At 39.5% G+C, this 14,251-nt stretch overlaps 1 protein-coding gene across 1 annotated transcript in view; it reads right to left on the bottom strand.

The window, feature by feature from the left end:
* iqgap2 (IQ motif containing GTPase activating protein 2) overlaps positions 1-9,261 on the bottom strand; it is a 37,136-nt gene extending 27,875 nt beyond the window's left edge. Inside the window, exons 1-2 of the mRNA XM_046034468.1 lie at positions 8,902-9,261; positions 6,006-6,105 (exon numbers count right to left, since the gene is read on the bottom strand). Of these exons, the coding sequence (XP_045890424.1) occupies positions 6,006-6,105; positions 8,902-8,947 (146 nt within the window). The 5' untranslated portion in view covers positions 8,948-9,261. The remainder of the gene's footprint in view (positions 1-6,005; positions 6,106-8,901) is intronic.
* Between the last annotated feature and the right edge of the window lie 4,990 nt (positions 9,262-14,251).

Genomic DNA, 14,251 nt, shown 5'->3' with positions numbered 1-14,251 from the left:
AGGTTTGAGCTCCTCTTCTGCAAGACAATGTGTTACAAGAGAAAAGGTGATTTTTATCTATGCAACTGAAAAAGAAATGTTAACCTTCTTTTAAAATGATGTAATTTCCCTTTGATAGGTTCAAACGTGGTATCAAGGCAGTTTCTGCCACTATTCCCTGAGAAATTAGGATTTCCAAAGAGCTAGTAAATGATTTGTGAGCATGGTGAATCATCATGGTCTGAGAATCTGTTACACATTATCTTACTGCGTGGAAGTGACACCAAATTTACCATCATGGCTACATCACTGTATCGATGGTTTACTCTCAAAAAAATAAATGATGTGTTGTGTTTTACCTTTTTGCTCATCATCCTACAACTGAATGTATCCTTTACCAAAGGCAGTGTATGATGCTCAGTGATTTAGTTTCCTTATGTTTTATGTCTAGGTTTTATTCATACCAGCAACTCCTACCTTACAGTCTGCAAGCAATAAAGCTTTCCCTCCTACATGCATGTGCACAGTTTGTTTAGGTTAATTAAGGCCGTGTGGGTGCTCAATGGACGCAGCCTGCCAAAAATGTGTGTCAGCACATTAAGGACACACCATGCACTGTCAAAACAAACCCAGTGGAGTTCAAGGCACCTTGAGGGATAAAGTATCCTCGTAACTATGTCAGCTGAAGCTGTAAATTATATACAAGAAGAACTCTGCTATACTTTAGTGTTTTACAAAACAGCAAGTAGTTAGTCAGTGAATTTTAGCTGTACAAGTCCTTTTTATCTTAAAACATAAAGATGTTAATATTACAATATGTGGAATAAGCTACTTTCTGTGGATTTAAAAGAAGTTTTCTGCTTCTCAAATGTGAAAAATTGTCTCCTCGTATAATATAGTATATACACTCACTGACCGCTTTATTAGGTACACCTGTTCAATTGCTTGTTAAAGCAAATAGCTAAATACTCACATGGCAGCTCTTCAAAGCATTTAAGCAAGTAGACGTGGTCAAGACAACTTGCTGAAGTTCAAACCGAGCATCAGAATGGGGAAGAAAGGGGATTTTAGTGACTTAAAACGTGGCGTAGTTGTTGGTGCCAGATGAGCTGGGCTGAGCATTTCAGAAACTGCTGATCTACTGGGATTTTCACACACAACCAGCTCTAGGGTTTACAGAGAATGGTCCGAAAAAGAGAAAATATCCAGTGAGCGGCACTTGTGTGGACGAAAATGCCTTGTTGATGTCAGAGGTCAGAGGAGAATGGGCATACTGGTTTGAGAAGAAAGAAAGACAACAGTAACTCAAATAACAACCAAGATATGCAGAATACCACCTCTGAACGCACAACACGTCGAATCTTGTAGCCGTAGTCCACTACGGGTGCCACTCCTCCACAATAGAAGATTGGAAAGACGTTGCCTGGTCTGAATTTAGCTGCGACATTCAGATGGTAGGGTCAGAGTTTGGCGTAAACAACATGAACACATGGCTCCATCCTGCCTTGTATCAATGGTTCAGGCTGGTGGTGCTTTAATGGTGTGAGGGATATTTTCTTGGCACACTTTGGGCCCCTTGGTACCAACTGAGCATCTTTTAAACACGACAGCCTACCTGAGTATTGTTGCTGACCATGTCCATCCCTTTATGACCACAGCTAACCCTCACATTGCATGTCACAAAATTACTATGAAAACAAACGCACACACATCATAGCTGAATGGCTGAGGCCATCCACAGCAAAGCAATGCGGGTGAAAATCCAGACAATTTGTTGAATCTTGAATAAGTGGCATCGTAATGGAGAGAAGCAAATGCAGATTATAGTCATGATTAGTCAAAAATATATATATATATATATATTTGGCGGGAACATAGTGAAAAGGAACATCCTGCATGGGCAACGGTGCTCTCCTGTGAAACTTCACTTCCTGTTCTTAAAACAATGTTGGGAGGACTTGTCTCCTGAAGCAGGACAGGCTAGCACTCCTGTTTACAACCCTCCAAAGCAGAACTTCCTGTCATTGTCCACTCTGTGACTCACCAGGCTAAACAAAAACACAGCTTTCTGGACTCTGGGACTTAAATCTGTCCCACCTCAACATTTTTAGCAACTCCTTTGCTTTCAGCTACAGTATTTCTGCGTACACACAGAGCATCTTCTGAAGGGTTGCATCATGTAGCTTAGTCACGCTGGTCATGAGTTTGTGATTGTATGCGTGTTATGCAGCACATGTGGTTGAGTAGGATAATATCTTTGAAAAAAAAAAACAAACACGCTCTAGATATCTTGGGGTGGACCTATATCAAAGTAAACAACAAAAAAAAAGGATCCCCATCCAAAAAATCTACAAATATAAACCATCAACTGTTTATTCTCTGGTGAGAGTACAAAGTCTCTTTCCAGAAACTACTGTGAGTGTATGTGTGTGTGTGTGTGTGTGTGTGTGGGGGTGTGTGTGTGTGTGTGTGTGTGTGTGTGTGTGGGTGGGGGTGTGTGTGTGGGTGGGTGGGTGTGTGTGTGTGAGAGGCGGGGTTAGGAGGGTGTGTCGATCAACTGAAACACCAGCACTCTACCAAGTGCAGTAAAGGGGACTTTGAACAACAAAGCAAGTGGGCAGTGGATGTAAAGGACTATGGCTGGGTAAATAAAAATGACATTTCATAAGTGCTGTAAACAATCAGCAAATTATCCAATAAAAGTGAGTTTTGCATGTACTATACCACTATTCTGCAGTTGACCTAACATAGCCTAAAAGGAAGGAAGTGTCTCTCTGCATTGTGACTGAGGATATTTTCATTGAAACTGCTGGTTGCCCATCGCAGCACACATTTTTGACAGATGGCATACACCGATCAGCTATAACATTATGACCACCTGCCTAATATTGTGTAGGTCGCTCTTTTGACGCCAAAAGAGCCCTGGCTCGTCGAAACGTGGACTCCACTAGACTTCTGAAGGTGTGCTGTAGTCTCTGGCACAAAGATATAAACAGTAGATTAAATCCAGAAATTGTGAGTTGGGGCCTCCATGGATCGGACCCATTTGTCCAGCACATCCCAGATTGAGACCTGCAGACTTTACATTCCGTTTCCACACAAGCACAGCACATTATCAGCACAAGGACACTTAGTGACTACAGACTAAAGTATTTCTTCATCGCCTTCATGTTAAAAGTAATTTCTGCCCCGCTGCTGTCATGGTAATGCAACGTTACACCGTGTGTCATCTAATGTTCGGCCCTTTTACATTTTATTTAATGGCCACATATGAGCGAGAAAGCAGCTGAAACTAACATTATAAACAATCTGTGACTGTCTGCACAGTCTGAATTGTTTCAGTTGTTTTCTTTGCCTGCAGAAATACATTTGATTATTATACTGCATTACTCACATTTACATTAATTCATTTAGCTGACGCTTTTATCCAAAGCAACTTACAATTGCTATATATGTCAGAGCTCGCACGCCTCTGGAGCAATGAGGGGTTAAGTGTCTTGCTCAGGGACACAATGGTGGGGGACTGAACCTGGGTCTCTCACACCAAAGGCAAACGTCTTATCCATTACGCCACCACCACTCAATAATGAAATAAATCCATGTCAGAAACATTTAAAGTAGCCCAATTAATGTCTGTTATTGTTATTATCACAACACATCAGTGACGAGGAAATTGGATTAATTTTAATCAAAAAAAAAAAATCATTAGATGATTCGTTTTGAAAAATAATCGTTATGTACAGCCCCAGTTAATTGAATGTTCTTTTACCAATAATTACACATTTCAGATACAATTTTAAGGCAACTTTTTACTGCGTGCACGGTCAAAAAAATATATATGCTAAATTAAGAAAATTTAGTAAATCTGAAGGCACATGGTGGACTTCCTACTTTTAGTGCAGTCATTTTGCTGCAGAACACTTGATGTATGCTGCAGGAGGAAATGTTTATGCCCCACTTATTGAGACACTGAAGACAATTTTTTTTGGCCACATCTGATGTTGTGGAGTTGAGGGTAAACTGAATGATACATCTTTAACCAGTGTTAACAAAAACATAGTTTGAGAATGAAAATAATTTCTTTAAAAATCAGAACCCAGGTGTACTAGCAGAGTTGCTTCTACATGGCTGCCTTGTTTCAGTGATTGCTGACTCCTGACCCCAGAGAGCAGAACCTAATCCCACGCGCTCTGTGGTGCACGGCTTCATTCAGCGTCTGTCTTAATCTTAATCTTATTTGACACCTTTCCCAGAATAGAGGCTCCATTCCACAATTAACAGGAGTGTAGAAAAGTCAGTAACACTGGGATGGAATAACAGGAACTTAGAAAGTGAAAGTGTGAGTACAGTGTGTTTGTGTGCACGTGTGTGAGAGAGGGTTAAACAGTGGTAATTTTGAGGTTGACCTTTGAGTGTCACAAAGGCATCCGTTCCTTTTAACCGTCCATGCAGCTCAGCCTTCAACTACAGTTTTTCTTTTCAGCACAATAAAGAAAGAAAATTAGTCATAATCTAGGCGTGGCCCAATTACGATGTGTGACTGTGATTACCTATTTTTATTATTCTTTAAAATCTAGGCAGATAGTGTAGGCATTTCAAATAGAGTCAAAGAGGGAGTTCAGTTGTCAAACAATAATATGTGAGGAAATTATGATGCAAAAAGAGACTGCACACACTCATATAGCGTGTGTCCCAAGATGAAGCATTATTGCGCAATCACCACTAGGCTACAAAACGCTACAGTAGGTTTCAGCGTCAATAATCAATCCTGGGAATTCATCTCTCTCTGACTGGGTGGGGTTGTCACAAAATCAGTGTGTTAAAAGAGGCAAGATAACACTTCCTCTTCCTTCCTGTTCAGATGGATGCCCTTATGAAGGCAGGAAGTGGTTTAGTCTTAGCTTTGCTCAGGCACCTCCCATTACAGAGTCTTCATCAGGTTTATGTTGTCTTTAGAAGAACTTAGTTTTTTAAGCACCTCCCCGTTTTATGCTGCCTTCCAGTCAAGAGTCAGAGGTTGGAATTTTCCACTTGAAATTTCCCCCACTTCCGACCTCCAAGCGCCCCAGGTGAACAACACCAAACGTAAACAAACAAAAATGCTGACCATGACAAACTGATGTTTCTTGTGTACACACATGCAGTGCCCTTGGTGTTCATTAAAAAGACAGCCGTTTTAATGAAAATGATTTGACATAAATATACACGTTACCCGTTAACTGCGTTCATGTCTACCTACATCTGCAGATAATCTGACAGGCAGTAAATGTTAATATAATTCCAAATGTTTTTGCATTTTTAACCCTTTCCTCATTAACTTTTGTGCAGCGAAGATGACCTTCACAGACTTTAGAGAATTAAATACAAGCAAAAATACTTTGTTGCACTTTTAGTTGGTGGTTTACCATTTACAATGTGCGCTTCCACGAGTGCTGCCATTGTTGTGTGACATCAGTGCGACAAGTGCTTTTCCTAGATGGATTTGCCCGAGTTTACAAGTAGGAAATCTTTGTTTGAGTGGCTTTCCATCGTTTTTTTTTTCTAGCAGCAGGTCAGAGTCCTGAGTTGTCTGGAACGTAGTTTTTAATCACACAATGCTCATGAATGCTTACAGCTCTGTGTCATCACCTCACCTGCGTGCCAATTCTGCCTTATCTGTCATAACTCTGTCACACCTCCAGGCTACTACAAACAGTGTTTCACCGCACGCTGCTTTGCTCCCTTATCATATTCCCCTCACTTTCTCTCCACCGCTCAATTTCTCAACCACTCCCTGCCTGTTTTTATATCTGCATAACGATGTTCATTAAACACACAAACCTATAATACAAAACATACTTAATTAAACATTAAACAAAACCTAATGCGTAGCCAAAGAACACACCCAGTGTACGAGCTCGTTGGTGTGACAAAGCAAACAATTAAGGAAAGTGGTTGCCTTTAATCAGCACGTGCCATTAAGCTCCTCTTATCTTCAAGGTCTTTGCCTTCTTCCCCTCCCCTTGTCAGGCCTCTTCCTGTCTTACCGTTTGGCCTCCTCCAGGTGACACAGGTACTCGTAGGCGATGTTCTGTCGTCTCCTCTCATCCATCTCCTCCGCTGACAGCCTCTCGTCATCCTGAATGGCTGAAAAAAAGCGAGGAAATTCAATATCACATCACAGTCATTGTATTTTCATCAGTTGTTTTTCATTTGTAGTGCTTTCTTTTTGGTCTTAATTACACATGATTGCGGACAAACTAGGACCTGGCAAATTTAGCATCATGACGGTAAAAAGTTAATATTTTTGTGTCACAATATGGCAATGTGAACAAAAATCACATAATATGTTCTAAGCATGAGCTCTGTTCCACTAAACTGACATTAAAAGTACTGTATAAGCTGTGGCACCTCAAGTAAAATGTTATTTTGCTGATGCTTGATTGATGGTACAGGCAATGTCCAGCCTCTGCATTTCTAACTTTAATGTGAACGCTTCATTCATCTAAACTTTGATATCTTATATATCTTAAACACACATTATGCAGCTGTACAGTAAATCCAGATCAAAAACACTGAGCGGATAATTCCTGCTAAGGGGTGTTTATTTTGACTGTTAGGACCTTGAGTGTCCCTGGGAAACTGTACTACATCCCACGCTCCAAATGAGCCCATGAGGAAATGACCATGTCAAAGTGGCCTTAGTGGGGCGCCCAACTGACAAGTGACTTCTGCTGAGAGTTGACCTTTACCTGAAGTTTAACGAGATCTCCTCCTCCCAACGCTTCTTACCCAGCTCTAATCCAATCAAATCTCTTTATTTCTGGCTGAGTGAAGGGACAATCTCAGACCCGGGGGCTCAGTTTAAGAACAGAGCTTTCTCTCACTGAACGAAGCACCGTGTCCTGGGTTTGAGTATAGCGACTGAGGTTTCACACGGAATAGCAGTTTGGAAAAGTATCTCTCTCTGTAGCACCACAACGCTTTATTTATAATAGTATGTTGTCACACATTTCACCTTATTCAAAAATCTGCAGCTCCTGAGATTTGAATATTGCACTTGGCCATATTGCGATTTTGATATATTTTTAATAATTGTTCAGCCCTACAGCCAAGTCAAACTGGTTAAACCAGTTTATTGATTATCTTAAACAGTCTAATCCCAATGCCGAAGAGGGCGGAAAAATATTACTCTGCTGACACCACGGTCTACCATGGCCAGTTTAAAATAACCTCCATAAATGAAGTAAATTCAGTTGTTTGATATCCCAATTCATCAAAGTTGTAACTCTGTAATTATACTTAGTGCTGTGATTCAGTGCTTAGTGCTGTAATGTCGTTTGTGGCATTTTAAGTCTTTAAATTGTGTATTTCATTTATTGTATTTGGAATTTCAAGACAATTTCATCCCCCTGGGCATTAAAGTACATTCTACTCTAATCTAGATTGAATCTTTTAAACCTCTCAAGCACTCTGTTCATTTCTGTCTATTCATCAGCCACCTGCACAGACATCCGTTCGCTAGGTCTCAGAGGATTGAAGCATAATAGTCACATGTGAGGAGAGACACAGGTCAAATACCTTCATACATACTGTATATACTAAAAACAAAATGAGGCATCCAGCCTCTTTGGTGAAATACCCTTGATTCACAGGATCCGGACATACAACCATAGAAAAGTGGCCCAGCTGTGCAGTTGACATGGATGCAAATGCGTATGAACGCTAATCTCAAGGCAGAGCAACCCCAGTGCAGTCATTACACACTACCTCTACTGACTCACTCACACACACTTCCTGGAAGAGCCTGTCTGCACACTTGCACCGAACGTTATATTTAACCCTCAGGATGGGTTTGTTGGCTTTGTGTGTCAGGGGATCACCGGACCTAGGTCTATGATTGTGACTCATGCTTTTGTTTGAAATTGTTGGTGGGCAGGAGGGGGTTAGGGTCCAAAGGGGAACAACAAATCAAGACAGATTTCACTGGCAAATCCCTGAACTATGGTTAGTCATTTATTGAAATTCATTTCAGGGAATAAACTAATGCAGTGGCAACATGCCTGAGGACAAATGTGGCTTGCCTCACACAGTGACAAGGCCAACAAATTAAAGACAGCTTGTTTGTTCCTAAGACGACCCTATCTCACAACCTTTGCAACAAACTGCTCATAATTTGTGCTCAGTCCTTCTAGAAGCACACATCTTTCGAATCAACAGTAGCAAAACTACTATCTATGAACATTGCATAAGCTGTATGCAGAGCTGGTCAATACAATTCAATGGGCCAAGGTAGAGGCAAAAAGACTGCATTGATGACATAATTGATTGATGTTATCGAAGTTGTACTTTGCCCACAGGTGCTGATCAGTGACAAGATACATACAGTAAACTCTGACATGGGGAAAGCATTGTGTAGACTTCAAATGTGTGGGGTTTCTTTCCAGTCAGCTAAGTTACAATCTCGACATACTCATGGAGTCAGTTATAGATTTCTCAACAGCAGCTAAATCAAAAGGTTAATGGTTAACCCATGAGAAAATGCCTTCTGTGTAGACAGGCTGATATGCTGGCTGCCTACCACCATTAAATAAATAGAAAAAATCCATGTGGTGCAGTTAAGGGCACTCTGGAGGAAAAGTACACTTCAAAACGTGCCTTACCAAGTGCATAATTAGCTTTATTTAAACAACCAGTGTGTGACATAAACACATCTTTCATTTAATTTCTAGTTTGCCATATTGTCAGGACCCGCCACACCTTTACACTCAAGGTGTCCTGCCGTTCATGGAGCCAGGTGCTGCTGAGCCACCTGTTGCTCATCAAACGTCCCTGTGAAGATGGCACCTTACGCTAGCTTAGTATTCATCCTCTGTCCCAAAGCAAAGACACGAGTTAACGTTATGATAGCTTATAAAAACCGTTAGAAAAGGTGCTGCTTACTTCCATAGCGTGGCTTTTGTAAAGCTGCGGTTTCTTCATGGTACATCTTGCGTCGTTTCCTCCACTCGCGAACTCGTCTGAACTGGAAATAACTTCAGCCTGCGAGCTAACGTTTCAGCAACCGGGGCCAGCAATGCGCCGCGTCTTTCGCGATGTATTGATAAGAATAAAATAATTGATGTATCTAACTGGAAAACATGCCGGGAAACAAGGGCACCACAGTCTCAAAAACTTTCATTAAAACGGCAAACTCTCAATTGCGGCAGACAATCCCCATGGTGTGTGCACTGCTTTAGTGTGACTCCCGAGCAAAGTGTTGGTGACCTCGCCCCGCTACGCTCTGAAGTGAAATGATTGACGGGACAGGAGATGGAGATGTAGCACCTTGCACCACCTGCTGGTCAAAAGGTGGCTCATGCTGCATTCAATGCTACTGTTGTATTCAGTTTTAGCTTATTTTTAGTTTCTGTTTTTATTTTATTTTATTTTATATATTTTCTGAATGCCCTTTATGTCTTAAATCACGTTGAATTACCTTGCTCTTGAAAGGTGCTATACGGATAAACTTGCCTTGCTTAGCAAACCTCAGTGTGTCCTCATTTGTCTCTGAAGTCCCCTGAAATAAAAAAAAAAAAAAAAAAAAAAACGGCCAGTCACATATAGGCGATTAATTTTATAACTGCAAAATTTAATGGTCACAAACTGAGAATAGCCCCGCATATTCTTATGATAAATGGACATCTAAAATAAATGTAATTTACAGTTACATATTCTACAAATACAGGCATCCAGGGAGGGAAATCAAGCGAGTTTAAAAATTCAGGTTATTATTGTATAAAAGTCTTCATAACATCAAAGGAAACATGTATCACTTCCCCACAGTGTGACGGTATTATTTTTGTCAGGTAATCATTTCAACACCTTACTTCATCCAATGGGGGGCAGCATTAGTTTGAGATTGTGAATACGGTAATCATGGGGAACACAGCCACATCCTGCATGTGCTTTTCTGAATGTCCTGTCGACTACCTGGTATTCTGAGAGGTGTTTCTAATATTTTGACTACCTCTTCAATTTTCAGGTATACTAAATATTATAACGTGTTCTCAGTGTTATACAATGCAAGTCAACAGCACCATTACAGTCTCCAAAATGACCAAAGTTCTCTGTACTGTAACAGTTTCATCAAAAATTACATATCATGAGTCATAAAGATAGGATTTATTACAGGGGTATTTTTAAAATGTAAAACTTTTTTATGTTACACTTTTCATTACACTGCAATAGTTTGTTACATGTACCTAATAAACTGACAACTAAGTTTACTTTTTTCCCACAATTATGAAAGTGCCCATGAACACATGCAAGAACAAAGGGAAACATTTACACTGCAAGTCTGTGTTTGCATGCTTTTTCACCAAGATTGTCTTTGTTTGTTTAAAACAAGCAAAATTAGCTCTTTGTGCAAATGATTTTTGAGAAACATCTCCAAAATCGGATCTTTTCTCTCTCTGCCTGATCTCGAGAAGGTCATCGATGCTTTTATACTTCATCTAGGTTAGATTACTGTAATTCATTATCTTCAGGGTTAAGCCTAAAAACAATAACGCCTTCAGCTGGTACAAAATGCAGCTTCTCGACTTTTAACAAATACTAGAAGACAGAATCACATCAGTCCTGTTTTAGCCTCCCTTCCCTGGTTACCAGTAAATTTTAGAATTTATTTTAAGGTTTTATTGATCACTTAAAGCACTTTGTGGATTTGCCAGCTACATTGCTGAATTGCTGCTCCCCTATGATCCAGAACGCAGCCTCAGATCCTCGGGCAGGGCTCTGTTGGCTGTTCTTAAGTTCCAGCTCAAGACGAAAGGTGACCAGGCTTACGCAGTCAGGGCCCCTCAGCCCTGGAACTCCCTGCCCGAGAACCTTAGGTTTGCAGGATCAGTGACATCTTTTAAAACACTTACAAAAATGCTTTTTAAAAATATATTTTTAAAAAGCATTTTAATAATTTAGGGTGCCCTATTCTATTTCAAAATTGTTTCCAACTGTTTATTTTTATTGTCATCACTGTTGTGTGAATCTCATTTAATTTTAACTTTGTATCATGGTATTGCTTGATTTTATGGCCTCTGTCCTGAAATGTTTTATATCTTTGTTCGATCATGTAAAGCACTTTGTAACTTTGTATTGATAAGTGCTGTGTAAATAAAGTGTATTATTGCTACTATTATTATAAATGAAATGAAAGTGCTGTAATTTAATATATCGAGATAATGGAGATCAATTTTCATTTTTTGAGGTTTGAGATAAATGTTGTGGAATAAAAGCACAGCATACTTTTCTAGAGAACATAACTTTTTTATTGTATATATGTTCAAAAGCCACACAATCTGCAATCCCTGCCTTTCCAGTCTCTACGATTATTCACAGGGCATCATTTGGCAACTATTTCTTCACATATTTTCACACTTATAGACCTCTGAACATACAGCACAGTCACCCTATGACTGGCAGGCAATACACAATAATGTACACAACTTTATTCTCCACATACATTTGCTTACCTCCATAAAATGGATGAACAGAACTTACAGGAGTGATACATTCACATTTTTCCTCAACAAAAATCTGAATATTGCCATCATTTTCCGCCAGAGGAATTTACAGTAAGAACACAAAGTTGAGCACAAAAGAACAGAAGTTTTCTTACATACATGCAAGTTTGGCACACACACACATACGCACACAGAGAGTAGCAGGTGAATGGGGGCTTAACGCCAAGGACACACAGAAGTACAACACAGATACAGTAGATGGACTTGGACAAAGCAGGAGACACATGAGTTGATCAAGGAGCTTATACACATATAACCCAGAAGTCCACCAATATCAGCTTTGATATGTACATTATTTACACTCATGCATCCACACACACATACAGTAATCTCTCGTATACACACACGCACGTACACACACATACAGTAAATACAGTACATATAAGCAATACCCCAAATACCTCAAACATAACAGCAATATAATTTCTGCCCAATATAACACAACAGGTAGATCTGCCACGAATTAAGGTTTTAAGACTGAAACCATACAGTTCAATCCTTGTTATTCTTGCCACTGACAACAGTCAGCTGCGTTGGATTGACGCTGGGCAAAAGTCATAACTTTTTTATATCAGTGCATTTATTTTTTTCAAAAATATTTAAATTATGTCATCAAAAAATATCTGTTGCGCAACAGCAGCACACTTCATTATGTATTTCCAACTAATTTTACAAAATCTGAGATGAAGTTGGTTCCATGGAAATGAATGCACATGTACAGTACCACTGTTGTTTTTTTGTTGTTGTTGAGTAGCCTTGACAGAGCCTGAACTGCAGTGTAAGGGCACACTACCTCTACGCTGCGATCACAGATACCACAAATACAGAGAAAAGCAGGAGAACACAGGCAGTTAGCCACAGAAAATACAATCCACAAATTAAATAAGACTGAGAGTAACTGAATTATTATGTCAGCTATATGCCGATAAATGCCAATTTGAATTTTTAGAAGTATTTTAACACTTTGAAAATAACAATATGATCTTATTCTCACTATCTTTTGCGGTATGCATTGAGGTTCCAATGTTGAAAGACAAGATACATAATAACTATTACAAGATAGGTCATGTTTTCAAGTAAGATTATGGCAAAACTAGATTTTAGACAAAGTCTTGGTAAGTCACAACAAATGACTGAGATCAACTGTATCATCTAGTTTTTGTTTCACAACTTCAAATGTGACAAAAATGCAAACTTAATTTGGGTTTAAGTCTTCCCAGATGATTTAAGATCAAAGAAGATTTAAGGTCAAAAAAGCCAAGTTGCCTTAGGAGACATTTCCATCATGGGTGGCACCAATTAGTCCTCATAAAGAGATAGATTTTCTTTACATTATTACTTTGTAGTCATGCAAGGTCATTTACACCATTTGATCAGATTATGATTCATTGTTACATGCAGTAACAAATGGATTTTTTTTCAGGAGAGGAGGCGACATATGTCACAAAAATAAACATTTTATCAAAACAGGAATGTTTAACAAAGGAGATGAAGTTTACACCCTAATAAAATACTGTATTGGTGACATATTTCACATATATACACAAAAACACCATGATTATTTTATCCCTTTACTTATTATTCAGTTTCTGTCTGTTCCGTTGGACACTACATGACTATTGGCAGACTACTCCAGTTAAGGAGAGGCACATTTATAAAAAGGCCATTCAGCATTTTTAAAAGGAAGCTGTATGACATGTCATTATCAACAGCTAAATCAGAAGGAGAGCTCATGACAGAGTCTTTGATCAATGAGACAACACATGGAAGAGGACCTGGAGTAACAACATTTGGATAAAATGAATATTTCATCATTCCAACTTCCACAATGATGCAGCAGAAAATTAAATTACAAGCCTCAGATTCAACATAGCGTACAATTAGTGGTATAAGAAAATACAGTTTTTCAATATGGCCTTTTTGATTCTTGGTTGGGTAGGTAATGCAAAGGGCTTGGTGTCCTATGTGAATTATCTACTTTGAAAAGGTTGCAGCCGTCTGAGTAAATGTCATGTTGAGCAAAGTACAGTATTGTGTGTACAGGAAGGTGCAAGTGTAGAGTGATGAAATGAAGTGCATGTATATGTGGTGGCAGTCCATTTTAAGACATGTTCTTTCTTCTTTCATGTTCATTCTTATGTAGTTGTGTATTTTGACTTTGCGCACGCTGTCAACAGCATGTCCTGTCTATGTGTGCAAGCCAGCTGTCATACAGCTGTGTCGTGTGACCACTCCATCTAATCACCTATTCCCTACGTTGTCACACAGCAGGCTGGCTGTGCTCATTACAGCTTGTTTTTCACTTTTCTCCCCATCTGGCATGTCTTAATAAGACTGTATCAATATTAAAAGCCTTGAGCTATAACCATGCAGTGACTCCACACAAGGTTATGGCTACAGCTGGAAGGTGCAGCCAGTCACTGAACAAAACTCCACCAAAGTCTCAGTACCAAAACCTGTGCAAACTCTCAGCTCTGTCATGTGAAAGCAGAGCTTGGAATTGACTAACCAGGATTTTTATGATTTTTATTTGTATGAAAAGTAAAATACACTGGGAAAAGGTCGGTTACTATCCGGCTTTACCTACGGTACTTTTGCAAAATGTGATTAAAAGTGTTAAGATATGTCTGAACCAAGCCATTTGCACTCCTTGCTCAACACTCCCTGGGCTTCCTCTTGAACCCACCCAGGTTTTATCCAGGCTATCCTAGCTGATAAACACCAAGCTGGTG

The sequence above is a fragment of the Micropterus dolomieu genome, linkage group LG21, assembly GCF_021292245.1.
Source record: "Micropterus dolomieu isolate WLL.071019.BEF.003 ecotype Adirondacks linkage group LG21, ASM2129224v1, whole genome shotgun sequence".
Lineage (NCBI taxonomy): Eukaryota > Metazoa > Chordata > Actinopteri > Centrarchiformes > Centrarchidae > Micropterus > Micropterus dolomieu.
Note: the sequence above shows the minus strand (reverse complement) of the source record. Positions and strands in the feature narration are given on the sequence as shown.